The sequence below is a fragment of the Ovis canadensis genome, chromosome 17 (genome assembly GCF_042477335.2).
Source record: "Ovis canadensis isolate MfBH-ARS-UI-01 breed Bighorn chromosome 17, ARS-UI_OviCan_v2, whole genome shotgun sequence".
Classification (NCBI taxonomy): Eukaryota; Metazoa; Chordata; class Mammalia; order Artiodactyla; family Bovidae; genus Ovis; species Ovis canadensis.
Genome location: NC_091261.1, coordinates 28,669,832 through 28,697,780, shown reverse-complemented (window position 1 = coordinate 28,697,780; position 27,949 = coordinate 28,669,832). Strand labels below are relative to the sequence as shown.

Here is a 27,949-nt window from a genome sequence, read left to right as displayed (position 1 = left end):
CCTGGGCTGGGACGATACCCTGGAGGAGGGCATGGCAACCCACTCCAGTATTTTTGCCTAGAGAATCCCCACGGACAGAGGAGCCTGGTGGGCTACAATCCATGGGGTCACAAAGAGAGGAACATGACTGAACAAATAAGCATAGCACAGAGTATTTATTAATATATATATACCCTAGAACATGAGCTGGGAAGGGCAGGAATTTTTGCTTTTTAAAAAAATCTCAGCACTTAAACAGTGCCTGGTAAATATACATGCTCAGTTAATACTTGCTGAATATGGGAATGAATGAATGATCCCTAGCACGAAGTGTAAGTCCTCAATAAACACTGCTCAAAGAGAACTAAGCTAATATGGAAAATATCGGCACAGTCCCCATGTAACATAGATGGGAGAAAGGATATACATATTGCCATACACAGAGTTTTCCATAGATTATGTTTTCTTTGATAACACTGTAATGTTTATGTGATGTTATATGTGTGCACGTTAATATATACTATTCATACATATAGATGTGAGTGAATAATAATAGAAGCACTAAAGATTTTCCAAATTTATTTAGAGTTCAAATTAAAACTCAAGAACCTAGATTTACATACATTAAAGAAAGGTAAAGTTAGAGCAAAATTAATGTGAATGCAGGTTATAAAGATAGCTCAATCTCTGTCACATAAAATTTAAATTCACAGATGAAATTCTTTAAGCTCTTTACTGCCATGTCATACTCTGATCCCAGAGAGCAGAAAACTATTCAGACATGTAAAATCTCAAATTTCTCCATTCTGAAATCGATCAGCAGATAACAAAAACAAAAATCCTCAAGGCACAATACCATTTTCCAGAAAAGAAGCTTTTTTTTTTTTTTTTAATCTAAGGTTACTAAAACTACAAAAACACCTATCAGCCCCTCTATGGCGTTTTTGGCTGAGGTGTCAATCAGCATGAGATTAGCCTTGGGCTGAGGCGGCTTCAGAACCTGCACAGGCTTCTTCCTGTAAATCCTCCCCTGCAGAGGATTCTGACTCAACTGGAGAATTTTCTTCCAGTTCAGCACATTCACCAGGGCTTTCGTTCTCTGATGTACCTTCATCACTACCCACGGCAGCAGCTTCCTCCGGAGCTGCGCCCGTGACCTCCGAGGTCGTTTCAGTGCTGACCTCTGCTGTCTCCACTGTCGCCGCTTCTGTCATCTCTGGCCTAGGTTCCGCACCGACCGCCACGGTCTCCGCAGGAGCAGCCTCGGCGTCATCTGGACAGGGGGGAGCCTCTTTTACGACCACCGCTGGAGCATCGGGAATCTCTTCAGTAAGCACCAAAGAAGTTTCCGTTGAAGATACTTCAGGGGCTTCTAAACTGGCTTCCTCAGCACCCACAAGGTTCTCTTTTTCACCTTTAAAATTCAGTCCATTAAAAAAAGTGTTAAAGAGCACGGGAATACAGTGGACACTCTACAGTCATCTTAAAAGCTGAGTCAGGGAATTCCCTGGCAGCCCAAAGGTTAGGGCTCTGTACTTCCACTACCAAGGGTGTGGGTTCTATCCCTGGTCAGGAAAGTAAGGTACTGCATGTTCTGCCTTGCCGCCAAAAAAATTTTTTTTAATAAATATATAAAAATTAAAAACTGAGACAAATCAATAAGTACCGATATGAAATGGTCTTCAAGGTGGTCTGTTAAGTGGAAAAGAGCAGTGTACATGTATGGTACTATTTGTGATAGGACAAAAGGAAGGTAAGATGAAACCTAAATAGTTATATTTGTAAAGACTCTCCAGGAGGACACAAAGAAATTGGTGTTACGGGTTGCCTCTGGAGAGGAAAAATGGGGAGTCTGCTATTTTGCAAACTGTTTGGAAACTCTTGAACTTTAAAAAATAATAATTTACATGTATTATTTATTCAAATACAGGTCATGAAAATAAACAGGCCATGTGTCATGTGCAATAGCATGGGAAAATAACCAACTTACTGATGACTTTGAAGAGTCACTAATCCTCCCTCAACCTCAGTTTTTGTCTCCTGTAAAATGGGTATATTAATAATATCTACCTAACAGAGTTATTGGGAGGATTGACTAAAGTAATATATGTGAAAACGGTTAAAACCAAGGAAACGCTATGGAAATGCTGTATTTTAGTATTATTATAGTCAACCATCTCATGATTATATTCAATATGTTTATTAATGATATTCTCCTTTTGTTCTCATGACAAAAAGGTTAACACTGGTGCATAAGAAGCTATTTTCCTTGTCCCTTAATAGTGATCATAGTATTTGATAATAATGACGTGATAGCTGAAATGGAAGAAAGTATGATATAAAGCAAGCACTTTAAGGCAAAAAAGTATACATTAGGGTGAAAATATGAAGTTTCTCTTCTTATTAATTGCCATTTTATCAATCATCTGAACTGAGGGACTCAGTAGAGATGACTGACTCTATTAATGTCACTGCACACAGATGGTCTTAGCCAAAACTGAAACAAAATGAGTTTCGTAACTTAAAAAAATAATGAGAGAAATGAAAGGTCAAGCTTATAGGCATGAATGGGAACCTGAGTAGGGGAAAAGTAATGTTATCACACAAAGAAGTCAAAGATCCTTGTCAGCAGTTTAAATGTATAATGTTTTCATTTACCAAGCACACACATCCAAAATGTCTTTAGGCTTTGGTTGGACTTTTCCTTTTTGAATGAACTCCTACCCACAGCCATTCTGGACTAAGTAAAGAAGCCAAAATCAAATAGTGTTCATCACTAGACTATGATGATGAAAATCAGTGCCTCAAGGAAAAAGAAAATAGTGAATTCACTTTACCTTGAGGTGGATGTAACTCCGCTTTGGTTTTTTCTTTCAAATCTGTTACATGATCGCTGCGTTTGGCCTTCCCTGATGTGACTCTCTTGTAAGTCTGAAAGTGAATGTGTGCTTAAATTTATTTCTTGAGCAAGAAGGTTCACCACACCAAGTTTAAAGGTACATACAGTTCAAAGAGGAAAAACCAATACACACCATCTATTTTTTTAATTTCCTCTTTGGAAATCTTTGTCATTAAGTAGAATGCTTTCTAAAAATAAAGAGGGATTTCCCTGGTTGTCCAGCGGTTAAGGCTCCACCCTTCCAATGCAGGGGCTGTATGTTCTATCCCTGCTGGGGGAGCAAAGAATCCACATGCCTCACAGCCAAATTAAATTTAAAAAAGAAAAGAAAGAAATGCTGTGAGAGAGGTCAAAGATAACTGAAAACACACCAAGTAGATAAAGACAAAGAAGAAAGTAATAAATTATTCTAGAGTAAAAAATATTCTGATAGGCATTTAAAAATATCCCCTGGCATTCATCTCAGAGCAGCAGAAATTTATGTGCACACAAAAACCGGAACACACACACATTCATGGTAGCTTTAATTGTAATAGCCAAAAAAATTGGAAGTGGTCCAGAAGTCCTACACAGGCTGGTTGGTTACACGGGCTGTGGTGCGCCCATGTCATGGGATCCTGCTCTGCCATAAAAGGGATAAACTATAGATAAAAGGAGTGAATTATAGGTACAGGAAACCATTTGGATGAATCTCCAGGTAAATCATGCTGAGTGAAAAAAGCCAGTCTCAAAAGGTTACATACCTTCAGACTCCATCTACTTAATGTTATTTGAGGGGTGGGTAACATTTTTGAAATGATAAGAAATATAGAAATAGATTAGTGGTTGCCAGGAAGTCGGAGGGAGGGAGAAGAGAGCAGGAGGGAAGGAAGCACAATTACAAAAGACAACACTGGAGATCCTTGTGATGAAAGAATAGCTTTGTCTCTTGACTGTGGTGGTAAACACATGAATCTACACACGTGATAAAATTGTTTAGGGCTAAATACATGCAGTTAGGTGTTCACACACACACACGCAAACACATGCACAAGTGCACGTAAAGCTCGTGGAACCTGAATAAGGTCTATAGATCGTATCAGTGTTAGTCTCCTGACTGTGATACTGTATTACAGTTAGGAGAGATGTTGGCACAGGGGAAATGAGGTGCAAGGTATATAAGCTGTCTTGGTATTAGTTATTATAACTGCATATGAAACTCCACTCAATTCTCTCACAATAAGAAGTTTTCAAAAAATCTTCCAAAATGACAGATTTGTAGAGCCCAGTGAAGATTTCTAGGGTTAGTCATTAGAAGCAGAAATATGACTTACCATAGGTTACTTGCAAAACAGAATTGGGAATAAAGCTATCTTAACCTTAGATACAATGTACAGGCATCTTTTCATTTCCAATTCAAGCAGTAATCTCTGGCCTGTATTCATATTAGACAATGATATTTTAAAAATGAAAATCTCACTAGTTAGATAATATTGTTTGTATTATCTCAGCTTAAAAAATGTTAGTAAAGATTTCTCTCTTAGTGGTAGGATGATAAATTTTAAAAATTGTATATTTATATGTGGGGCTTCCCGGGTGACTCAATGGTAAAGAATCTGCCTGCAGCGCAGGAGACATGGGTTTGATTCCTGGGCTGGGAAGATTGTCTGGAAAAGGAAATGGCAATCCACTTCAGTATTCTTGCTCGGAAAATCCCATGAACGGGGGGAGCCTGGAGGGTTGGAAAAGAGTCTGAGCAACTAAACAACAAAAACAAATGTATATGTAGCATTTTCTAAATTTCTAATAATCATAATCATTAATCTCATTAGAAGTTTTCCTATGCAAGTTACAAACCATTTCTTGGCATGTTAAAATTAGACTATGAAAATGGAAAATGGATAAGCTCATGGTGAAAATGATGCAAGAGTGGGCCTTAAGTAACCCTCAGGGTTTGGTGAATTCTGACGTGAACCATCTAGCTTTGAAATATACAGAGCAAACAAGATCAGCAGGAAAGAGAGTCAACATTTTTGTATAAAAGAAAGGAGTATTTTCCCAGTGGGGTGGGAGATCCTGACTAATATGCTGAGTCAGTTCTCAGGACAGTAAAGCTGAACCTGTGCCCAAGTTCACGGTCCTGAAATGGCCATGCCAGCAGCAACATCCCAAGGACGTTAGTCTTATTGTTCAAGGGGCTAAAACACAATTGAGCTGTTAAAGTAGAATCAAAGAGATATAAGAATAACTCACACTCATGTGTAACCTAGAGGACCTAGCTTTTTAAAATCTAACATAATCAAGCAGAGTAGAAGAAAGATCAATTAAAAGAGAGGGTCTCAGAGTTAGACTTTGGAAATAATTTCCAAATGACATTATATATTTATTAAATATGAGCATTTAAAATCTATCACAGCTTTTAAAACCCAGTCTGGCATTTTGTTTTTCAAGATACCCAGACCTTGGACTTCCCTGGTGATCCAGTGGTTAAGATGCTGCGCTTCCAATGCAAGGAGTGCAGATTCAATCTCTGGTTGAGGAACTAAGATTCCATATGCCACTTGGGTGGCCAGAAGTAAATAAATAATTTTTTAAAAATATAGCTGGACTCTCAAAAAATTGAAGTGACCTGGGCCATTCTCAGATTTTAAGAGGCTCTCATAGTAGGTTTTACTTGGAAATGAAAAAGTGTTCTTGGCTACAGAACATCTGTAGATTTAATTTGGATTAAATCTAATATAGAATTTATTATTCTATATTAGGATAATATTATTCTAATATGATAGAATAATATTATAAGAATACAGGTTTTTGGAGTGCTTCACATTCTGTATTTCCTCCTGAAAGTAGCCTAAGATTCTTGGGAATTAAGGCTTCCAACATTCAAAATTAAAACTATATAATCTTAGAGGTGGAAAGGGACTTAGAGAGCATTGCCTTGTCCAATTTCCACTCCCACTGTCAGAGAACAAGCCCAGAAAGAGCTCTCACGAGTAGCCAGTTTCTAACCGTCCAGTTTATTCCTGCTTTTGCAAAGAAAGATTTAATGGACTGGAGAGGTTTCATGTCTGGCACTAGTAAGCATAATTAGGGATGTGGCAATGTCCAGATGAAATTCAGTCTTCCAGCTTCCCACATAATCACATGACCTAGTTTAATCTGTTTTATCCAGTGGCCTATATCTGACTAGAGTAGCTGTGGGCAGTGAATTCAATATTAAGCAGCGGAAAGATGGTAAAAGCAAACGAATCTAGGTAAGAGTGAAAGCAGATTAGAGGAGGACAATAATAAAAATGACATCTATGAACTTTATAGATTCTTGAGGCTTTCAAATTCCTGAAGATTCGAATATGCATTTTGGTTTCATTGTCTTCATAGTCCTACAAACTGCTCGTAATTAAGACTAAAAATTTCTGTAGTGTCAAACCAAAATGTAGTGATTGTGTAGTCTTATGGTTTCTGAAGAATAATACTTATTCTACTTTTATTCATAATAAAGATTCAATTTCAATTTAGAAAGTTTATGACAAAATGAGGAATGATTCAATTTAATAGAATTTATTATTATTATTTTGGGCACACTGCACAGTTTTTGGGATCTTAGTTCCCTGACCAAGGATTGAACTGTGCCCACAATTCTGAAAGTGCTGAGTCCTAACCACTGGACTGCTAGGGAATTCCCTGTTTCAGTTTTTTTTTAGCTTCAAAATCACACTGTTAAAAGCACTGTTTTATAGTGATTATGGGCAGGGAGTGAATAAGGGAAACCAGGCAGGAAAACATTCTTTTGATGTTATATATGTGGGTATTTTGAATTTTTTAAAACAACATTGACAAATACTATTTTTTAACAAAAAAAATATAAAGCTAATAAAAACTATGGAGACAATAAAAAGATTGTGGGGAAGGAAGGAAGAATGACTACTTGGAGCACAGAGGATTTTTAGGGCAGTGAGACTGTACGCTGCTGAAACGGTGAAGGTGTATGTTTGCATGCGAAGTTGCTTCAGTCGTGTCCGACTCTTTGTGATACTACAGACTGAGCCCACCAGGCTCCTCTGTCCATGGAGATTCTCCAGGCAAGAATACTGGAGTGGGTTGCCATGCTCTGCTGCAGGGCATCTTCCAGACCCAGGGATTGAGTCTGCCTCTCCTGAGACTTCTGCATTGCAAGCAGATTCTTTACCGCTGAGCCACCGGGAAAGGCGTTATGGTGAATACATGTCATTATATCTTTGTCAAGATCCATATAATGTACAGCACTAAGAGTGCACTCTCATGTAAATTGCAGACTTCAGGTAATAACAGTGTATCAGTATTGACTCATCAGTTGTAAGAAACTGTAGCTCACTAAGGGGAGGTTGTTGATAAGGAAAAGGGGGTCAGAGGGTTAAGGGGGGAATATGGGAATTCTCTGCACTTCCTGCTTATTTTTCTGTAAACCTAAAACTTGTCTTTAAAATAAAGTCTATTAAGTTTTTTAAAAGTTTCTCTCTTTGAAAAAAAAAAAAAAAAGTTTCTCTCTCAAAACAGTTTTTGGTGAATGTTATTAATAGTACTTACCTTAAAGAATTGTAATTATTAAATGAATCATGAGTCTGAAATATGGTCTCAAATGTCAGCCATTAGTACTACTCGTATTTATAATAACGTATAGTATTTATAATAACGTATTAGTATTTATATATAACTTGTACTTATAATAACGAGTTTTTTACTGGAAGTAATCCATACTTAGCGGTATTAAGCATTTTATACTTAAATTCCTTTTTCATAATCTTGCATATTCAATTACTCGTAGGTCCTGATCTTGACATTGCTTTGAGTTTTACCACAGGTTGTAAAATATATGAGTTCCTGAACCCCAAGGTTATTTAATCACTTACATAATATCCACCAGCACTGACTGTGACACCTACAACCAGATAATAGATCATATTTGATCCAGACGATCCAGGGAATTTGTTAGATGATATCCAGCGAAGAGATGCTACGAAAACAAGTTTAAACACAGTTAGCTCCACCATGGGCAAAACTATTTTAAATGATTACATAAATTTTTTTTTTCCCCTCAGTAAGCATAGACTATATTAACATCAACTGATTTTAGCTTAAAGGAATACAGTATTACAAGGTAGGGCAATAATTCCACTTGACATTTTTCTCAATCTGATTTGATAATTACTTATGAAACCTGTCGTCTTGATGCTCAGCATCATGCTTTTCTTAGGAGGAATGCAGGCGTGAGTAAGGAGAAATGACAAAAGCACTAAACAATTTTAACAGTCAAATGAAATACAGGTTAGCAAAAGAAATCCATTTATTATATATACTATACCACAGCATTCAATGGAAAATGTTATTTTTTAAAATGAATTAAGTAATTTGTGCTTAAAATTTTTGTGTTAAATAAAAATGTATGTGGAAATACAACATGTTTCTATAAATCTATAACACAAATGCAGACATAGAAACTTTAATTCTTCTAATATAAAACCTTTAAAGATGGGCAGATATAAACTTTTTAAAGACAAATGTTGCCAATAAGTTCATATCTAAAATAGAAGGGCAATTTTGTAGAAACTAATAGAAATAGGTAAGGTACTATACTACTCTACTTAAATATATTAACTGTGTAGTGCTAGAATTTGTATACACTGTATGCTATGGAGTTGAAATTTTTTATAATAAACTCAAAGCTAGAAGAAGCTTAAAGCTAAAATTCTCTATTTTAAAGATAAAAAAGTAGAGACATTTATTACTCATTTGACAAACACAGTTGGACAGTAATGTGTTTGGCATTGTTAGAAGAATTAAGAGTATAACTGAAGGGACCTCTCTGGCAGTCCAATGGTTAAGACTCTGCACTTGCAATGCATAAAGTGTGGGTTCAATCCCTGATTGGGGAACTAGAATCCCACATGCCTTGAGGCACAGCCAAAATAAATAAATTAATTAAATAATCTTAACAAAAATATGACTGTAAGCACAACACAGCAGGTCCCTAGCCTCAAAAAAGAAGGAAAAGATGTAGAGACAAGTTACTGTAGGCAAATAACTGCAACGCAGTACGACAAATGATGTAATAGATGAAATATGAAAGCCGAAGCAACAACAGCGGGAAAATGCAGTGAAAGAACTCAGCCAGCCGGCTCAGTGTAACTGTCACAGTTGAAGAGACATGACCTAGCTTTGAGGGAAAGGAGGAGTTTGTCAGATAAATAAGGGGAGGGAAAATGGCGCTGGAGGCAGAAGGCAGACCGTGTGCAAAAGCATGAGGCCTGTGTGATGAGGAAAATGCAAAGTATTTTGATGTGACCTGACACAGAGAATAAGGGTGTGGGGACCGGGAAGAAGCTCTGATTTGCAGAAGGCAAATCTTGAGACATCTTCACAAACTGCAAATCTCTGTAGTAGCAAAACTGGAAAGATTTTGTATATATGTTCTTAGTTTGCATATAAATGATCATTGCTTAGGAAAAAAACATTTTTTTTTTTCACACATTTGCCCAGAGAGGCTATGGTAAGAAGTTATGTCTTAGACTTCTAGTGGAGCTTTTGTTGGTTTAAAAATATATCTGTTATTAAATAGGGAATATGTAGTTTTCATAGTCAGCAACCAGGCATAAATATCATAAAGGTTTTTTTTAACAGGAAGAAATAGAGAAAATTACAAACATTTAAGTAAAGACAAATACAAAGAAAATTAAGACAAAGATATTCAAATGAGCAGTAAAATGAGAAATAAATATTCAGCAAGGATTAGATAAATTTTAGCATATTCATAATATGAAACATAAATATTTTAATTTTTGCAGAAGACTATATGAGAAAATATTTACAATATATTAAGTGAAAAGTTACAGGAAAGTAATCTTTATAGGACTATCCCAGATTTGTGGAAGCAATGTACAAAAGGAAAAAATGCAGGGAGAAAAAATGGTGTGGAACACTGTGCACACTAAAATACAAATAAACAGTGGTATTCACTAAGTGATAGGATTTATCAGTGACTTCTATTTTGCCCCTGAGTTTTTCCAGTGATTTACTATAAACCTAATTTATTTACTCATTAAAATTTTACATTTTTTTAAGCAAAAACCAGAGAACAAAATTTGATGAGGCACAGTAAGAATTTAATCCTTCAGTAAACTGAATCAATTACATTTTTCATCAAAGTTGAAAGAACCAATAAAAAGTTAATGCTCACGACCAAAGCGAAATTTTCAGACAATTAACAATTCTGAAAATACTTAAATCAAAAAATTAGGTGAAAATGAGAAAAAGTACTGGTCTTTTTTTGTAGTACTGCTACAACCAGTATTGCTAACCTATTTAGAATTTTAAAACTGCTTTTCTTTTGCCCCAAGTAATTATCTGAAATATGTGTAGCTACCAAAAAAATTAAAAGATATATATGCTTGTCCGGGTGGCCGGTGAGGGCTGCGGTGAGATAACGCGAAAGGCCACGGTCAGGGGGCTCATCTGTCTCCCTCGTTATCTTCAGAAATTTCAAATAAATGGTTTCCTCTTATTGCACCAGCGGAAAACCTGCTCTATCTTACTCGGCATAAAGATCAAGGAAAACGAAGTCTCCTTATTTCTGTTAATGGAGGCAATTTCTTCCCAGGAGCATTTTAAGAGGAAAAATAATGCTAGTTAGGCAGACCTTGCTCCCCTCCCACTACCACTAATCACCACCACAGGCTTAATCAAAGTGAGGGGAGGGTGTGTGGAAATAGGCCATGGAATTTTCCGCCGGAGTCTTTCTCTTTCCCCTCTCCCCGACTCCAAAGCACGATCTATGCTTAGGAGAGAGGCAAAGTGAAGGGAGAACCAAGAATTTCCCATGAGGTTGTCTAAGAGCCGGCGCCCCAATCAGGGACAGAAAGGACGGGGGAGACGTATGGAGACTAGGACTGAGCCGGCCGGGGCAGAAGTTCTCCGGTGGCGCGGACCTGGATCCAGGGTCGCCGGCTGCCGGGGAAAGATGCTCTCAGTGCTCACACTTAAGCATCTGCGATGTCCCAGGCCCTATGCTAGGCGCTTTCGTACGTGTCAAGTTTTATTTAATAAGCTTCCAAGTCGCACTGCCATTTCACTTCTAGGAAATATGTCCCTTTCCCCATGTTTTAGAAAATCTACGGGTGACAGATCCAGGGGCGCCGCAGTCGAACAGCTGGTGAGCTCCAGTTTTCTGTGCAGCCCCCAAAGAAGGTGCGACGAAGCCGCTTCCTCAGCGGGGATGCCACGGCCCTCGAGGGCCGAGTCCTGGCCAAGTCTGCAGTTTATTTCTCAAAAGCAGTTACCCAATTTCTACTGGACCGACACTGCCTCCCTCCCGCAACCCGCCTGGCCCGCAGATCTGTGACCATCTGCCCACCAATACCTCTGCATCCTCGTAAAGATGGAGAACGCCTTGGTCCGTTATGTCAATACCAGTGGGAAGCTATGCCTACGTTAGCCAGGCAGTTTTCTAAGCGCTTCTAACTACATAATAATTCATTAAAACTAACAACAATTGTTGTCCATTTACCAGTTGAGAAAAACTGAAGTTAAATCACTTGCCCAAGATCAAGATTCGAACTCAGGAAATCTAGTCCGGATTCAGAAGCCCGCGCTGGAAAGGTTCCCTACTTCCAAGATCTCCAAGAATTTCGGGGAGATTTCCCGGCCATTCTCTCCCATCTCTCGCCCATCAACTTCAGGCTTCTGCTGCCTGGGGATGGATTTGACCCACCAAGGGCAGATGGGTACTGGGGGCGCCCCCGCAATCTGTGCGCGAGGCACCTGTCCTCAGGCTTGGACGCCGGGAGAGGATCCCCGGTCGGCACCTGGGACTCACCGTCTTTCCGGAGCGGCGAGGGGCCTGGGGGCGCCCTCAGTGGGAGCGCCAGGGTCTTGGAGACCGCCCGGCGGAGGTACATCGCGCCAGCTGCTAGCAGCGAAGCAGCCTCTCTGGCCCTGAGCCGGCCGCGGGCTGCGAGCCCCGCCCCGGGGAGGGGCGCCGACCCCTGCCCGCCCCGCCCCGGCGGTCTCTGGGGATGTGCATAGGGGTTGGTCTTCTGCACCATCCTCCCTCAAATCTATCTCCAGACTCTGTTGCTTTTTCCTGGGCCTGAGAACTCAGCTGACGGCGGGCGGCACCTCAGTTATCGGGATAGGGAAACATGAAGTCGCTGTCATCTGCCTGCCCACTGCCTTATCTTCCACTCGGAGTGGACTGGAAATGTTTCGGACCTCTCATCTGGAATAAGACAGACATGACTGATCATACCCCATGAAATCGGAACCCACTCGGAGTGGAAAGGGTAGCTGCAAGCTCCCAGAAGACAAATCAAAGAGAGACAGCCTCAGCATTCCACTGGTGCTCTGGGTGCTCTCAGAATCCTACGAAAATTCCCAGGTAATGGCTGAATCTCTAGGCAATTCACTATTACAATGACTTTAAAATATAATCTCCAAAAGTGCTGCATATTCCTCTATGGGATGTGAAACTGCTGCTGCTGCTAAGTCGCTTCAGTCGTGTCCGACTCTGTGCGACCCCATGGACAGCAGCCCGCCAGGCTTCTTTGTCCACGGGATTCTCCAGGCAAGAATACTGGAGTGGGTTGCCATTTCCTTCTCCGGGATGTGAAACTAGTATTTCCAAATCAATTAAAAACACTAATTAGGCTTTTCCTCCAAATTTCAATTACTTTCCTCATCATGTCTTCAAGAATCTGTCATAGTTTCAATACGGAAACTAGTAATTTATGCTTATAACATTTCTTAAATGATTAATCTTTGGGACTTCCCTGAAATGATCAACCTTTGAAAGGGACCATTTCCTACTGTAATAACCCCTTATGTGTGTTTGGCATTTGACAGTTTACAAAGCACTTTCACATAATTTTCTCTTTTAATTTTCATTTCACCCCTCTGAGGAAGGTGGCAATTATTCCATTTAACAAACAATGGCGGTGACTTTTTTTTTTAAGGACATGAACATGGTCCTTCTAGTTTCAAGTTCTCTGGGCATATTACAGGCAAAATATTTGCTCATTCACTATGCAAATAACTAAACATTCCTCAGAGGTTCTAGTTTTAACCCAATTCTAATATTTAATATACTCTCATTTAACGAGTACAAGTCAATGATCAGAACTGGTTTTTTTTATTTTTTGATGGTCAGAATAATGAGCTATTCCTAGCCACTAAATCTTAAGAGCAATTAGGCAAGCTGTTAATGAGAGGTCTAATTTAGACTTCCAAGCCTGGAAGATGGGGCTAGACCCAGACCATCTACCAAGAAGTTAGGTAGTCCTGAAATACAACAAAATGCAGATTAGTATACTTGCTACCTTTGGCCAGCATCAAGCACACATCTTAGAATGAACTGCCAGCAGATAGAACAGACTGACAAATAGAATCAAATCAGTGGGGAGAGCTCCCAACCATTTCCAATTTGGTGCTGCTGGATTAAAAAAAAAAAATCTGTCTACCACTACAGCTCATTCTTTCTTTGGCCTACTTAGGTCTGAATTTTGAAAGTGTCCAGGGAGAGGAAATAGTCAAAGGCAGTAAATGCATTTAAATAAATTAATCTAGGGAGGAAAAAAAGAATGCCAGGGAATTCCCTGGCAGTCCAGTGGTTAGGACTAGGCTCTTTCACTGTCGGGGGCCTGGGTTCAATCTAGGGTCAGGGAACCAAGATATTGCAAGAGGGGTGACACAGTCAAAAAAAGAAAAAGAACTAGTATATACATTATCCTGGTATTTAGTGTATTGGCAGCTTCCCTAAAACAGGATTCTCTCTGAGTAAACACCTGTAAATGGTAATGGCTCCCAGAACACTGTTCTAGATCTTTCCCTTCGGAATTCCAATGTAGACTCAGGGTCTCAGTATAGACTGAGCTTCTCTGGATCCCCAGGTTCCACAGCAGCCACCTGCTGTCAGTCACTCACACTGTCTATCAGGATCTATCAGAATGCCTACAACATATGTGTTCTAGATGCTGAGGATTGCTTATAATCTATTTCACAAATATTTACCAAGTATCTTATCGCTGGCGTTCCGGGGCGTTCTTCAAGGAACAAGTTATGATTTCTGGTACTGCTCACAGTTTCAGGTTACAGAGACATACATGGAAGCAATGTTTTTTTCTCAGCAGTGGCTGCCAAGCCTCCCATTAATGGGGGTCAATGACAAAGATATCTCTGACCAGATATCAATAATAAATGTAAAAGAAGAGCGCTGGTTAGAGCAAAACTGGTTTAAACAATGCAAACCAACTAATTCAAATACAAAAATAACTCACATGTATGTGCTGTTTTGCTCAGTCGCGTCTCTTTGCAACCCAATGGACTGTAGCTTGCCAGGCTCCTCCGTCCATGGGAATTCTCCAGGCAAGAATACTGGAGTGGATTGCTATGCTCTCCTCCAGTGTATCTTCCTAACCCAGGGATTGAAACCAGGTATCCTACATTGCAGGCAGATTCTTTGAACCTCTGAGCCACCAGGGAAGCCCAAGAATACTGGAGTGGGTCATCTATCCTGTCTTCAGGGAAACTTCCCCACCCAGGAATCGAACCAGGGTCTCTTGCATTGCAGGAGGATTCTTTACCAGCTGAGCTACTAGGGAAGCCCAACTCACATGTATATCGGGCTTTAAAATTTTTCCCAACATGTTGTCACATCTGTACTTCATCCTCTATACAAGCCTAAGGAGTAGGCGGAGGAATGTTGATTATCCTTGTATTACACATGAAAAAAATCAAGGTAATATAACACTGTTAACAGTCTTAGTTTGGGAGTCACATACCTGTTCTAATTTACTGGTCTGAGTAAAATGTGGGTAATTCCTTTACTCACAGGGTTTTGGGAAGCGCAAAAGCACATTAGGTATAAAACGTGCTCAGCTAGTTGGGGGAGGCAGTGCTAGCTTCTGACTTCCAGCCTAAACTGAAGCTCAAGTTTCCCTTACAATGTTCTGAAGCCGCTCAGTGCGCATATGACAATATCCATTATATTCCACCCTCTCATCATATGGTAAAGTCCAGTGGGGAGTTTATTGTGTCCTCTATGTTGGATGTGGCCATCCTAGCTGAGAGAGGCAAGAACTGTGAGATAAACAGTGCTACTTCTCCAGATCCCTTTTCATCTTAGCTTTAAGCTTGTGCCTCTCGGATCAAAGGGAATTTGCTACCTACTCTACTGCTCTTGATGCTGGGAGGGATTGGGGGCAGGAGGAGAAGGGGACGACAGAGGATGAGATGGCTGGATGGCATCACTGACTCGATGGACATGAGTTTGGGTGAACTCCGGGAGTTGGTGATGGACAGGGAGGCCTGGCGTGCTGCGATTCATGGGGTCGCAGAGTCGGACACGACTGAGCAACTGAACTGAACTACTGCTCTTGTAGGATATGTGGCTTTCCATTTTGATGCCAGCCTCTTTTCACATCTTGATGAAATACTTCCCGAGAGAGGACATGCCTGTGGGTTGTCAAATTCATTCTATAGCAAGCTGTTTCTCCAGAACCCCAAGAGAATTTTAACAGTAGGTCTTTGCTACAGATGACTCTGTAAGGCTCAGACAAGTTTCCCAGCTGTTAGTCACATTGTTTATAATGCTGCCCTTGAGCACATCCTTGACAATTTTTCTTGGTCTTGTTGGGAAAACAAGAATCTAGGGTTGGAGTTAAATTGGTTTGTCTAATGATTTCCGCCTAATTGTGATTGTTGACAATATTAATTTTGAAAACAAATTTTAAGAATCCTCTACTGACAATATTAATACTTATTCAAGGCTTAAGTTCCATATAATTAAAGGCAATTTTCAAAGACTGACTTCCTAGACTCCATAGAAAGCTAGAAACAGCTTTGTTTTTCTTAATATTAAATCCCTAGGCTATAACTTGTACTTTCAACAGATCAATATGGATATAAGGTAAAACAATTTAGAATATAGGGGGACTTCCCTGATGGTGGACTTCTGTGCTCCCAAAGCAGAGGGTGGGGTTCAATCCCTGGGCAGGGAACTAGATCTCACCTGCTCCAACTAAAGATGCTGCATGCCACAACTAAGACTCCTGTGCAGCCAAATAAGTGCTTTTAAAGAAGTGTCTAGGAAGACAGATTGGCAAGCAATTGAGAAGGTGCTGATAAGCACCCTTTTAATGGCCTAAAATACTTAAATAAAATGGACAAAGGGTGATCAATACAGTAATTCTTCTTGGAGGTTCCTCAGCACTCCTCTCATCTATCCACTTTCTCTTCTGCAGTAAAAGAAACAAGACATTCCCTACCATTTCCATATTATTTTCCTAAGGCTACCAAAACAAATGACTACAAACTTGGATGGTTTAAAACAACAAAATTTATTCTCTCACAGTTCTGGAGGTTAGAAGTCTGAAATCAAGGCATGAAACCTGCAGGCAAGAATCCTCTCTTGCCTCTTCCAGCTCCTGATGTTTACCAGTCCTCCTTGCTTTGCAGACGCATCACTCCAATCTCTGCCTCCCTCATTTAAGGTTATCTTCTCTGCCTCTTTTCTTCTTAGAAATGCATCGGTCATATTGGATTAAGGATCCATTTTACAAAGGGCTTCCCCAATGGCTCAGTGGATAAAGGATCCTCCTGCAATGCAGGAGACACAGGAAACGTGGGTTCAATCCCTTGGTAGGTAAGGTCCCACAGAGAAGGAAATGGCAACCACTCCAGTATTCTTGCCTGAAAATTTCCATGGACAGAGGAGCCTGGCGGATACAACTAAGCACACACACTACTCCAATGCACTCATCTGCTAATCTCCTGTGTCCAAACAAGGTAACAATCTGAGATACTGGGGGTCAGGACTTCACTTATCTTTTTGGGGCCAAAACATGAACCACTTCTTAAAACTAAGCTCATAAAGCTTTTTTTTTTTTTTCTACTGCAACTTAAGAAAATAATTTAAATGACTATCTCACAGATACTAAATCTGAAAAAAAAAAAAAAGTCTGATTCTGACCTAAAAAACTTGACAGCATTGGACATATGATTTTGCCTGCATCTTTTTTTCTGGAAGTTCTTTTATGTTATTGCTAAAGGAACTGTCATTTGGCCAAGTTTCTCTTAGGTATTTAGTATCAAAATGATTCTTGTTCAGTTCAGCTCTCTCTTAAACTGAGGTGTAAATCCAGGGGCTATTGATTGTGGCCTTCTCTTTAGAATGTGAATTAGGGAAGAGACGGTCTATGTGTAAAGGCAATAAAGCAGATATACAGACAGCAGAGCCAGGACCAAAAGTCTTGATGACATTTGAGTTCCAGGCCTCAATTATTCCTGGGCACAGGTGCATGCCTGTTAAGGGGGTCTTAGAGTCATCCTGTAGCCTCTTAATTTTTGTTAGTTTAATATAATTTGAGTTAGGTTTCAACAGTTTAGAAACCATCTTCTACCAGTGCCCCTATGTGGCACAACTCTAGGAGGTGTTACTCAGAATCTGCACCTCTACCGTTCAATACTGCAGCCAACAGCCCTGTGTGGCTATTTAAAAGAATTAAAATGAAATAAACACTCAATAGTCACGTGGAAGTAGGGGCTACTGCATTGGTTAGCACAGACAGAACATTTCCATCGCTGCAGAGGATTCTTTTGGACAGCTCCAGTCTTCATGATGGCTTTCCATGTGGTTACACTGGTACAATCAAGATCAAAGTCCACACAGGGCAGCAATATTTTCAAGGCCTGATGTACAGTAGATCTTGCTTATTAAAGCTGTATTTTATTTTCAACTGAGGCTATCAGCTTCCAGAATTTAAAGTGTCTTAGAGTTTTCTGCTTCCTTTAGGGATGTGAATTTTAAGTGTTTCTTTTAAAGTTCTTTGAATTGGGAGTTGGTACCTGACTTCTTGGTCCAATACAATTTGACAATGATAGTTTCCTACTGCTGCTGTTAACAAGCTTAGTGGTTTAAAACAACAAAAATTTATCATCTTATATTTCTGTAAGTGAGAAATCCAACATGGGTCTCACTGGGCTAAAATCAAGGTGTCAGCAAGTCTGAGTTCCTTTCTGGAGGCTCTGGGGGAGAAGTTCTTTGCCTTCTCCATTCCTTGGCTCTCTGCCCTTTTCAAAGCTAGCCACAGCTGACTGAATCCTTCTCCAGTCACATTACTCTGACACACTCTGGTGCCTCCCTCTTCCACTTATAAGGACCCTTGTGATTACATCGGGCCCAGCCAGATAATCCAGGATAATCTATCTGTATGTCTGATTAGCAAATTTAATTCTATATGCCACTTTAACTCCCCTTTGCCATAAAACCTAACATATACACAAACTCCAGGGAATAGGACATGGTCATCTTTAAGGATCCATTATTCTACTTTCCACTGATGCTGGGCAAATGACTTTTTGCCTCTGGTTTTTGCACATGTAAAATTATGAAACTGGTCTATATGACCCCTAAGGTCCTTTCCACTTCTACCAGCTAAAACTTTGAACTGACAAATGCTAATAGTTACTATTATATTTGGTCTTTCACTGAATTTGGATTAAACACTTATTCTGAAATAATTTAACTGTGAATTTATGTTTGGAAATAATTTCCAAAGACATTGAGCAATCAATCTCCCAGAATAAGTGCTGGCCAGAGCCCCAGACACACACGAAGTCAATGAAACTTTCTATTTAACATCAGAATGGAGTGAAATGGCATATAAATAAATTTTAACTGATTCATAAGAAAGGGTTCTGATGAGGGATAAATGATGTGTTTGTTAATTTGTGTCTATTAACTTCCACCAACCCTGCCTCCCTCACTTTTTGAATTAGTCTGCTATTCACTGGATAAAATCCATGTTAGCAAAAAGAGGCCACAAACTCTGTGTGGCCATACAGGTGTAAAAACTGTTACCCAAACGAAAATCATCCAAATTCAAGGAAATGGAGTCAGAAGAAACTCTTTTTGAAGAGGATTCACCTTCACTTTCTCCTCTAGAAGAAAACAGTATTTGGGTTCTCTTGTATTTTAGACAATAGAAGTAGCTCTACCACCCTGATCACTAAAGAGTAAATGCTTTGATTAGAAAGTAAAAGTTGATATAAGGAGTAAATCCTCCAGCAGTGACTTTTAAAAAATCTATATCCTTAAAAAGTTTTGTTACCAATGTGTCCTTAATTATCATTGACCCTATTATCAGATGGCACGTTCCACATTAAAATACTTTTAATAATTTACCTTAGAACTGACATTCTATACACTGTCACAATATACATAATCTGACGAACACAGAAGTATTTTTTAATTTAATTATGGAAAACACAAATGCTGACTTGACATATGGTCACACGTAATTCTTTCTCTCACGTTTACAACTCAACAGATTCGTGAATCCAGAGGAACTGCTATAATCACTATATGGAACACACCTATAATGAAAAAAAGAAAAGAAAGCTATAGCATTAACCAGCAGAAATAATATTAAAATTACACCATTTTGAATAATTCACCTTATAGCAGCAGGGGAAGTTTAAAAACCAAATCCACAAAAAAATATCAACTCCTCATTTTTATCTAAGTTTTAGCAAAAAGCATTTTTTTTTTCATCCCAACTACAGGAGTAGCAAAAGCATCTGGTTTCAATTTAAATACCTATTTCATACTTATCTTGACTGGTTGACTGAAGCAGTTTGGGTGGGCAAGGTGATAAGTATTAGTGATTGCTATTTTATTATCCAGCAGATCTAAGTTACCTAGTTTAATCAACCTAATCCACGGAAGCTGAGATTTAGAAAAGTGATTTTTCCCTTTACAAAAGGCTCAATACAGGATTGCTTTAAAAGGATTTTCAGAAATATGGCACCCATATACATAGCTAGGTTTTATTATGAATTGTCCAACTAGGTATTAGCTGTAGTGACAATCATAACAAAATCATCATGCAGTTTAAAACTTTTTAAACAATTGAATGCCCTGTTTTCATTGAATCTTACACTCGTATGGTATATGACAAAGACATATTAAGAAAGTCATACACAAGCAATGATAACTTGTCCTAAGTGCTAGAAAGGCACTGTGTACAGCACTATTAGATTTAAGAAAATATGATTTCGGTTTCACTCTTAAGCACAACTTCCTTTGAATGCAGTTCAAGCATAATGGTTGAAAATGACTATGCTAAGAGATATCTGAACCAGGTACTAAAAACTCATAAATTTTTCAAAGACAGGAATATAGGTGCTGAAAAGTATAAACCTGATAAAATAATAAGCAAAACACATTTAAAGAGGTCAAACTGCATCCTCCTGTTCATCCTATAAAATTGTATACTTACTGTTTTAGTATTTCCAAAGTTTATTCCAACCCATTTCTTCTTTTATACTCTAAAACATCTTCATTATGTTGTTTGATGAGCTAGAAGTAGGTAACAGTTAAAATCAGAAATGTAATTTTCCTGGCAACTTAAAAGAAGGAAACCAACAGTTGATATTTATATTTCACAAGAGAAATGAGGACACATTAAAAGAATTACAACTATTCTAGTTAGAAATAAAATGTTAAAGGATAAAAAAGTCCCAAAACAATGAATGAATATACTTGTTCACCACAATCTGACATACTAATTTGAGAAGGCAGCCCTCCAAAGTTTAAATCCAACTTCTGCAAATAAATTACTTCATTCAGTGGGTAATTAATGAACTGGAATGCCTTACCACAGAGGGGCCAAACCAACACAAAGCAGAACTCAGTTATTAAATGAGGTTGGTGGATGTGTATTATACTTCTAACCTTAGAAGTTTCATACTGTGAGTGAATGACCAACCTGCACTTCCCAATTATATACGTGTTAATTAGATGTCATGGAGGGCAGCCACTTTCTTAGAATAACTGTCTGACAGATTATGCAACTGGAACAATGCCTTAATACAGGGTGACATTTGTTGCAACGATTCATTACCAATCAGAGCTCTCAGCAACATGTTTCTTTTTTAGGAAAACTTTAAGAACATACAAAATTACATTATAGCAAACATTATTTAAAAAGGATTGTTGTTGTTCAGTCACTAAGTCCTGTCTGACCCCATGGTCTGTAGCCCAGCCAGGCTCCTCTGTTCATGGCATTTCCTAGGCAAGAAAACTGGAGTGGGTTGCCATTTCCTTCCCCATTAAAAAAGGATCAGTTACTAACTTGTAATTGACTTTCAGTATCTTTTACTCCTTTTTATGTCAAAGGGCTGAATCACTATAAGGAAAAAAAATCCCAAATACAGGTCTAGGAGTTGAAGGTGGGCAGCAGTGGAGAAAGTTTCAAAACCATTAGCCACAAAACAAAAAATTTAAATGCTAACGGAGCATCAATACTTTAAGTCAACTTTTAAAAAATTCATCTATAGAGAGATGCTATTTCACAGTGGTCTACAGTGTAGCTCTGTAGTTAGGGAGAACTGAGTTTAGCAAATTAACTTCTCCAAGGGTTTTCTTCATAAAAGGTCAATAATAATAGTACTACCACATAGTGTTGTATTTAGAAAACATTAAGTAAGTTTTTACAGGTAAAGCATTTGGCATACAGTAAACAAAAAGGTATAATTTCCAACAGTGTATTTACACTGTTAAAATCTAATGTCTAACAAATTTAATGGGATTTAATTTGTATTAGTTGTTCAGTTGCTAGGTCATGTCTGACTCTTTGTGAACCCACAGACCGCAGCATGCCAGGCTCCCCTGTCCTTCACTATCTTCCAGAGTTTGCTCAAATTCAAATCCATTAAGTTGGTGATGCCATACAGTCAACTCATCTTCTGTTGCCCCCTTCTTTTTCACTTACGATCTGTTCCTGTGGCATCTGAAAAAAGTGCCTTCATAAAACTCAACCTGTCTCCATCTTCATTAAGAAATACAGGATAAATAATATGTAGTAAAACTGCCATTCACAAAACCATGCAAAGAACAATGACATAAGTTTCATCCTGGATACACTTAAAAAATTTTTATTTTGTTTTATATTTGATTAACAATGATGTGTTACAGGTGTACAGCAAAGTGATTCAGTTATACAAGTATCTATTCTTTTTCAAATTCTTTTCCTATGTAGGTTATTATAGAATACTGAGCCGAGTTCTGCGTGCTATAGAGTAGATTCTCGCTGGTTACCTATTTTAAATATAGTAGTGTGTACCTGCCTCTGAAATCTTAACATATTTTAGTCCTTAGGATTTCCCTCATGGAGAAATAGGTTGGATTGGCACGATTGAAGGGAGTAAGTACTTACATAGATCCACAAAAAAGCGGAGGTGCCCAAGGTCAATCCAACTTTCAGCCAGTTAGGACTGCCATGTGGCGGTTCCTGAATGTAGAACTTTGACCGCGATGAAGCTGAAAGGGGACAGAAAGGGTCTCCAAATCTGTAACTTACCGCCGTGTAGGAATAAACCTGCCATTTAAATGCGCATAATCGCATTTCATCCCCGCTTCTACTTCCTCATTTAAACAGCCACGGAGAGGTTCAGAGAGGTCGAGTGAGACCGTGGCCTCTGTCGTCCAGGACGCCTTCAAACCCTCTATATTGGCTTTTGCGAACCTCAGACGACTCGGAAGCGCCCACGGAAGGGTTCCCCTTTCCCCCCTCTAAGTCCACTCGCACAGACCCAGGGAGGTCGGTGGCACTGGGAGGAGGGTGGGCGGCGGGTGATGAGGAGCCGAGAGTCGCGGGTGGAGGCAGGCGTGGGCTCCGGGACGAGGGTCGGCGAAGGTCACCGCAGGACGAGCCCGGGGGCAGTCCCCTCCTGCCCTGGCAGGGCTGGGCTCACCCTGGGAACGGCAGGATGGAAGCTCGGGCCGGCCTGCTCGAGGAAGGATACTTACAGACACTCGGGAACCTAGCCGGGGCCAGCAGCTTCCAGAATGGGCGCAAAAAGGCGGACGGCGCCATCTTGCCTGGCTTCCTGGGCTCCGCCTCCTCCAGCCGCGCAGCTCCCGGGGCCGACGTCGGACCGAGCGCCCCCTGGCGGGTGGAGGCGCGGAACTGCGTGGTACGGCGGCCACGCTGCATGGGCGCCTAACCCTGAGAACGCCAGGTAAAGCCAGGTACCCTTAGACCCTTGTTCTCAGTTCTCAATCTGTAAATTAGGGTGAGGAAGGGGATGATTGCAAGGCGGGAGGGGGTACGAGAGGAGGTAGTTTAGCCACTTCTCTTTCCTCTGAGAGTTTATTTCAGATCCCCACCCTAGGGATTTACCAAAATCTTCCTACATGAACCAGATCACTGAAAATGAAGGTGTGTTGAATAGTATCAGTTTGATTGATTTTGGTGTTCCAGGAACTGGGCATTAATCCATCATATGATTTATAGGCACCCACGTATGCATGGTCTCATTTCACCGTCACAACAGTCACATAACATGCTGTGGTTATTCTCAGTTTATAGATGAAGCTCAAAGAAGACAAGCTATTTATCCAAGGTGACCTATTATTATACGTTACATTTGAGAGGACCTCTTACAGTTCCCAAAGTTTGTTTACACACAGTAGCATAGTAAATCCTCACAACCCTGTGAGGAAAAGAGAATCCTAATATTTTAGAAGTGACCTGACCAGTTCAAGATCACACTTTTGGGGAAACCAGGACTCTTAGACTGAGGATTTTAGACTCCAGATCTATCCTCCTCACCCTGCCTAACAGGTTTAAACAGTCCCCTGAGGCCAGGAGCTGCAGAGCAGGCTCAAAGAGCCAAGTTCAAAGAGTCATTCTAAATGATTTTGAAGCAAATTAACCTCTATGCCTCAGTTTTATATCTGTAACAGAACACCTACGCTATAGGTCCCTAGGAAGCTTAGAACATATCTGGTAGTTGCAAACAACTGGCTTTTGCTGATCTCTTATGGCCACCCACTCCAGTATTCTTGTCTGGAAAATCCCATGGCTGGAGGAGCCTGGTAGGCCTACAGTCCATGGGGTCGCAAAGAGTTGGACACGACTGAGTGACTTCATTTTCTTTGCTGCTAAGTCGCTTCAGTCGTATCCGACTCTGTGCGACCCCAGAGACGGCAGCCCACTAGGCTCCCCCGTCTCTGGGATTCTCCAGGCAAGAACACTGGAGTGGGTTGCCATTTCCTTCTCCAATGCATGAAAGTGAAAAGGCAAAGTGAAGTCACTCAGTGGTGTCAGACTCAGCGACCCCATGGACTGCAGCCTACCAGGCTCCTCCATCCATGGGATTTTCCAAGCAAGAGTACTGGAGTGGGGTGCCATTGCCTTCTCCTCACTTTCTTTGATACCTAGTATACTGACCAATAGGTTTTATCTTTTACATTTGAACCAAAATTTTTAATGCATTTAGCTCTTAATTCAAACTGTTGTTTGAAGACCATGTAAAAATATGTACAGGTAAAAGAAATAATTTAGAAAAGGCAGAGGAAGAGTTAGAAAATGCAGAGAAACCAGAGATTAAATTGCCAACATCCATTGGATCATAGAAAAACCAAGAGTTCCAGAAAAACATCTACTTTTGCTTTATTGACTATGCCAAAGCCTTTGTGTAGATCACAACAAACTGTAGAAAATTTAACTGATATACAGAGTACATATGCAGAGAAATGCCGGGCTGAATGAAGCACAAGCAGGAATCAAGATTTCCCGGAGAAATAGCAATAACGTCAGATATGCAGATGACACCACCCTTATGCCAGAAAGCGAAGAGAAACTGAAGAGCCTCTTGAAAGTGAAAGAGGAGAGTGAAAAAGCTGGCTTAAAACTCAACATTCAAAAAACTAAGATCAGGGCATCACTTCATGGCAAATAGATGGGGAAACAATGGAAAGAGTGTCAGACTTTATTTTCTTGGGCTCCAGAATCACTGCAGATGGTGACTGCAGCCATGAAATTAAAAGACGTTTGCTCCTAGGACAAAAAGCTATGACAAACCTAGACAGTATATTAATAAGCAGAGACATTACTTTGCCAACAAAGGTCTGTCTACTCAAAACTATCATTTTTCCAGTGGTCACGTATGGAAGTGAGAGTTGGACTATAAAGAGGGCTGAGCGCCGAAGAATTCATGCTTTTGAACTGTTGTGTTGGAGAAGACTTGAGAATCCCTTTGACTGCAAGGAGATCCAACCAGTCAATCCTAAAGGAGATCAGTCCTGAATATTTATTGGAGGGACTGATGCTGAAGCTGAAGCTTCAATCCTTTAGCTACCTGATGTGAAGAACTGACTCATTGGAAAAGACCCTGATGCTGGGAAAGATTGAAGGCAGGAGGAGAAAGGGACGACAGAGGATGAGAAGGTTGTATGGCATTATTGTCTTAATGGACATGAGTTTGAGCAAGCTCTGGGAGTTGGTGATGGACAGGGAAGCCTGGCACGTTGCAGTCCATGGGGTTGCAAAGAGTCAGACACGACTGAGTGACTGAACTAACTAAAGAAATAATAAATTTTAATACTTTTATCTTTTAAACATAATGTCATGTAGGTTCATGTTAAAGGCAAAATAAATGTTAGCAAATTTCTTTTTCCTTCTATATATTTTTTAGCAATGTTATTGAAAAAAATTTTAACCAAAAATTATTGACCAAAAATAGTTGTTTGATGTTTGGTTCATTTTTACATTCAACTGGTGGCTACAGAGATTGCTACACTGTAGGTCACTTTATAGTTTGTAACCTAGTTTGAGCCTCCTGGGCTCATGCTCAAGTAAGCAAACCATCCGACTAATATGCTGAGTCAGTTGTTGGTTCTCAACTTCTTGGCTTCTTGTCCACTCAGCAACCTGTCAGTTGTATATCCTTTCTACACCATCCCTTGGAAGCTTGTCCTAACACAGGTTTTGCTAGACTCCAACAAGTTGGAACAGAAGCCACATTTAGTCAAAGCGTAAAGAGCCATGACTGAGTGACTTAGCACACCCACCCACACACACATACATACCCATTAGGCAAATTACTAAATTTCACTACTGCTATTGGAAAAAGGCCATTTTCTTCTTTTGCCCCCGTGTCCTTTTACTAGTGTATATTTTGGGAAAGTGATGAAGTATAAGCACATTTCTCTCAGTGTGTTAGAGCTGATGGAACCCTACACTTGGAGTAGGCAGCTGTAGGTGAAACTCCATCTTGAAAAGAATCCTGATGAAGCAATTCCATCCAGGAGCTAATAGCTGTATTTTGGTAGAAGCTGCTACATGACATTCATTTACGCATCTCTAGAATTTGAATGCTAACACCTTATTTATGACCCAGGCAAAGGGGAAGGGTTAGAGTTAGCAGCTAAAAAAAAAAAAAAAAATCATGATTTTGTTTTGTTTTTACATATATATGTATCTATTGTTTATCAGGTTGTTACAGACTATTTAGCAGAGTTTCCTGTGCTATAAAGTAGGCCCTTGTTGGTTATCTATTTTATTTTATTATTTTTTAATATAAATTTATTTTAATTGGAAGTTAATTACTTTACAATATTGTATTGGTTTTGCCATACATCAACATGAATCCGCCACAGGTATACACATGTTCCCCATCATGAACCTCCCTCCCTGGTTATCTATTTTAAATATAGTAATGTGTACATGTCAGTCCCAGACTGCCTGTCTATCCCTTCCCCTCTCACTTCCCCCTTGTAATCATAATTTCATTCTCTAAGTCTGTGAGTCTGCTTTGCAAATAAATTCATTAGTATCATTTTTTTCTTTTAGATTCTGTATATAAGCAATATCATATATTTGTCTTTCTCTGTCTGACTTATTTCACTTAGTCTGATAATCCCCAGGTCTATCTGTGTTGCTGGAAAACCAAATTTTTAGTTCCAGATTTTTTTACTCAACTCACATCTTCTTGGAGGGTTAAAGTAAAGCAAGAACTGAAAACAGTATAGAAAAATAAAAGTACTTCCTTCATGTTTACTGACAAGTATGACAAGGCTGTATATATATTGTCGCTCTGTTTATTTAACTTTGCAGAGTACATCATGTGAAATGCTGGGCTGGATGAAGCTCAAGCTGGAATCAAGATTGCAGGGAGAAATATTAATAACCTCATATATGAGAGTGCTTCCCTGGTGGCTCAGAGGTTAAAGCATCTGCCTGCAATGTAGGAGACCTGGGTTCGATCCCTGGGTTGGGAAGATCCCCTGGAGAAGGAAATGGCAACCCACTCCAATATTCTTGCCTGGAGAATCCCATGGACAGAGGAGCCTGGTGGGCTACAGTCCACGGGGTCGCAAAGAGTCAGATACGACTGAGCGACTTCACTTCACTTCACTTCATATATGAAGATGATACCATCCTTATAGCAGAAAGTAAAGAGGAGCTAAAGAGCCTCTTGATGAAAGTGAAAGAGGAGAGTGAAAAATTTGGCTTAAAACTCAGCATTCAGCAAACTAAAATCATGGCATCTGGTCCCATCACTTCATGGCAAATAGATGGGGAAACAGTGGAAACAGTGACAGACTTTATTTTGGGGGGCTCCAAAGTCACTGCAGATGGTGACTGCAGTCATGAAATTAAAAGACGCCTGCTCTTTGGAAGAAAAGTTATGACCCACCTAGAGAGCATATTAAAAAGCAGAGACATTACTTTGCCAACAAAGGCTTGTCTAGTCAAAGCTATGGTTTTTCCAGTAGTGATGTACGTGAGAGTTGGACTACGATGAAAGCTGAGAGCCGAAGAATTGATGCTTTTGAACTGTGGTGTTGGAGGAGACTCTTGAGAATCCCTTTGACTGCAAGGAGATCGAACCAGTCAATCCCAAAGGAAATCAGTCCTGAATATTTATTGGATGCTGATGCTTCAATCCTTTAGCTACCTGATGTGAAGAACTGACTCATTGGGAAAGACCCTGATGCAGGGAAGGATTAAAGGCGGGAGAAGGAGACGACAGAGGATGAGATGGTTGGATGGCATCACCTACTCAACGGACATGCATTTGAGTAAACTCCAGGAGTTGGTGATGGACAGGGAGGCCTAGTGTGCTGCAGTCCATGGGGTCGCAAAGAGTTGGACATGACTGAATGGAACTGGACAGCAAGATCAAACCAGTCAATCCTAAAGGAAATCAACCCTGAGCAGTCGTCATGGGAAGGACTGATCCTGAAGCTGAAGCTCCAATACTTTGGCCACCTAATGA

General features: G+C 39.9%; 2 protein-coding genes across 3 annotated transcripts; both read right to left on the bottom strand.

The window, feature by feature from the left end:
* Positions 1 to 541: 541 nt before the first annotated feature.
* Positions 542 to 12,488, bottom strand: MGARP (mitochondria localized glutamic acid rich protein). The gene is made up of 4 exons (XM_069557305.1): positions 11,703 to 12,488; positions 7,744 to 7,847; positions 2,817 to 2,910; positions 542 to 1,393 (listed from the first exon to the last, which is right to left on the bottom strand). The coding sequence occupies exons 1-4, from the start codon at positions 11,929 to 11,931 to the stop codon at positions 951 to 953; spliced, it is 870 nt and encodes a 289-aa protein (XP_069413406.1). The 5' UTR covers positions 11,932 to 12,488; the 3' UTR covers positions 542 to 950.
* Positions 12,489 to 16,199: 3,711 nt separating this feature from the next.
* On the bottom strand, positions 16,200 to 26,108 carry NDUFC1 (NADH:ubiquinone oxidoreductase subunit C1). 2 transcript variants are annotated; one of them, XR_011249866.1, is made up of 5 exons: positions 22,692 to 26,108; positions 22,099 to 22,202; positions 20,161 to 20,240; positions 19,177 to 19,255; positions 16,200 to 19,049 (listed from the first exon to the last, which is right to left on the bottom strand). XR_011249866.1 is itself a non-coding variant. In XM_069557306.1 (4 exons), the coding sequence occupies exons 1-3, from the start codon at positions 22,876 to 22,878 to the stop codon at positions 20,181 to 20,183; spliced, it is 351 nt and encodes a 116-aa protein (XP_069413407.1). In that variant the 5' UTR covers positions 22,879 to 26,108; the 3' UTR covers positions 16,200 to 19,255; positions 20,161 to 20,180. The 2 variants fall into 2 exon arrangements, 1 of the variants encoding a protein (XP_069413407.1); XM_069557306.1 differs by having other exon boundaries at positions 16,200 to 19,255.
* Positions 26,109 to 27,949: the final 1,841 nt, after the last annotated feature.

What these genes read in the sequence shown, in the direction of transcription:
- NDUFC1 (XM_069557306.1), bottom strand. Translation starts at nt 22,878, where the DNA reads ATGCAGCGTGGCCGCCGTACCACGCAGTTCCGCGCCTCCACCCGCCAG. An exon ending in GGCTAGGTTCCCGAGTGTCT is followed by an intron (nt 22,203 to 22,691) that starts GTAAGTATCCTT and finishes GTCCCCTTTCAG; the next exon opens with CTTCATCGCGGTCAAAGTTC. An exon ending in CCGCTTTTTTGTGGATCTAT is followed by an intron (nt 20,241 to 22,098) that starts GTAAGTACTTAC and finishes ACCTACTTCTAG; the next exon opens with CTCATCAAACAACATAATGA.
- MGARP (XM_069557305.1), bottom strand. Translation starts at nt 11,931, where the DNA reads ATGGTGCAGAAGACCAACCCCTATGCACATCCCCAGAGACCGCCGGGG. An exon ending in CTCGCCGCTCCGGAAAGACG is followed by an intron (nt 7,848 to 11,702) that starts GTGAGTCCCAGG and finishes TTGTTTTCGTAG; the next exon opens with CATCTCTTCGCTGGATATCA. An exon ending in GGAGTTACATCCACCTCAAG is followed by an intron (nt 1,394 to 2,816) that starts GTAAAGTGAATT and finishes TGAATTTTAAAG; the next exon opens with GTGAAAAAGAGAACCTTGTG.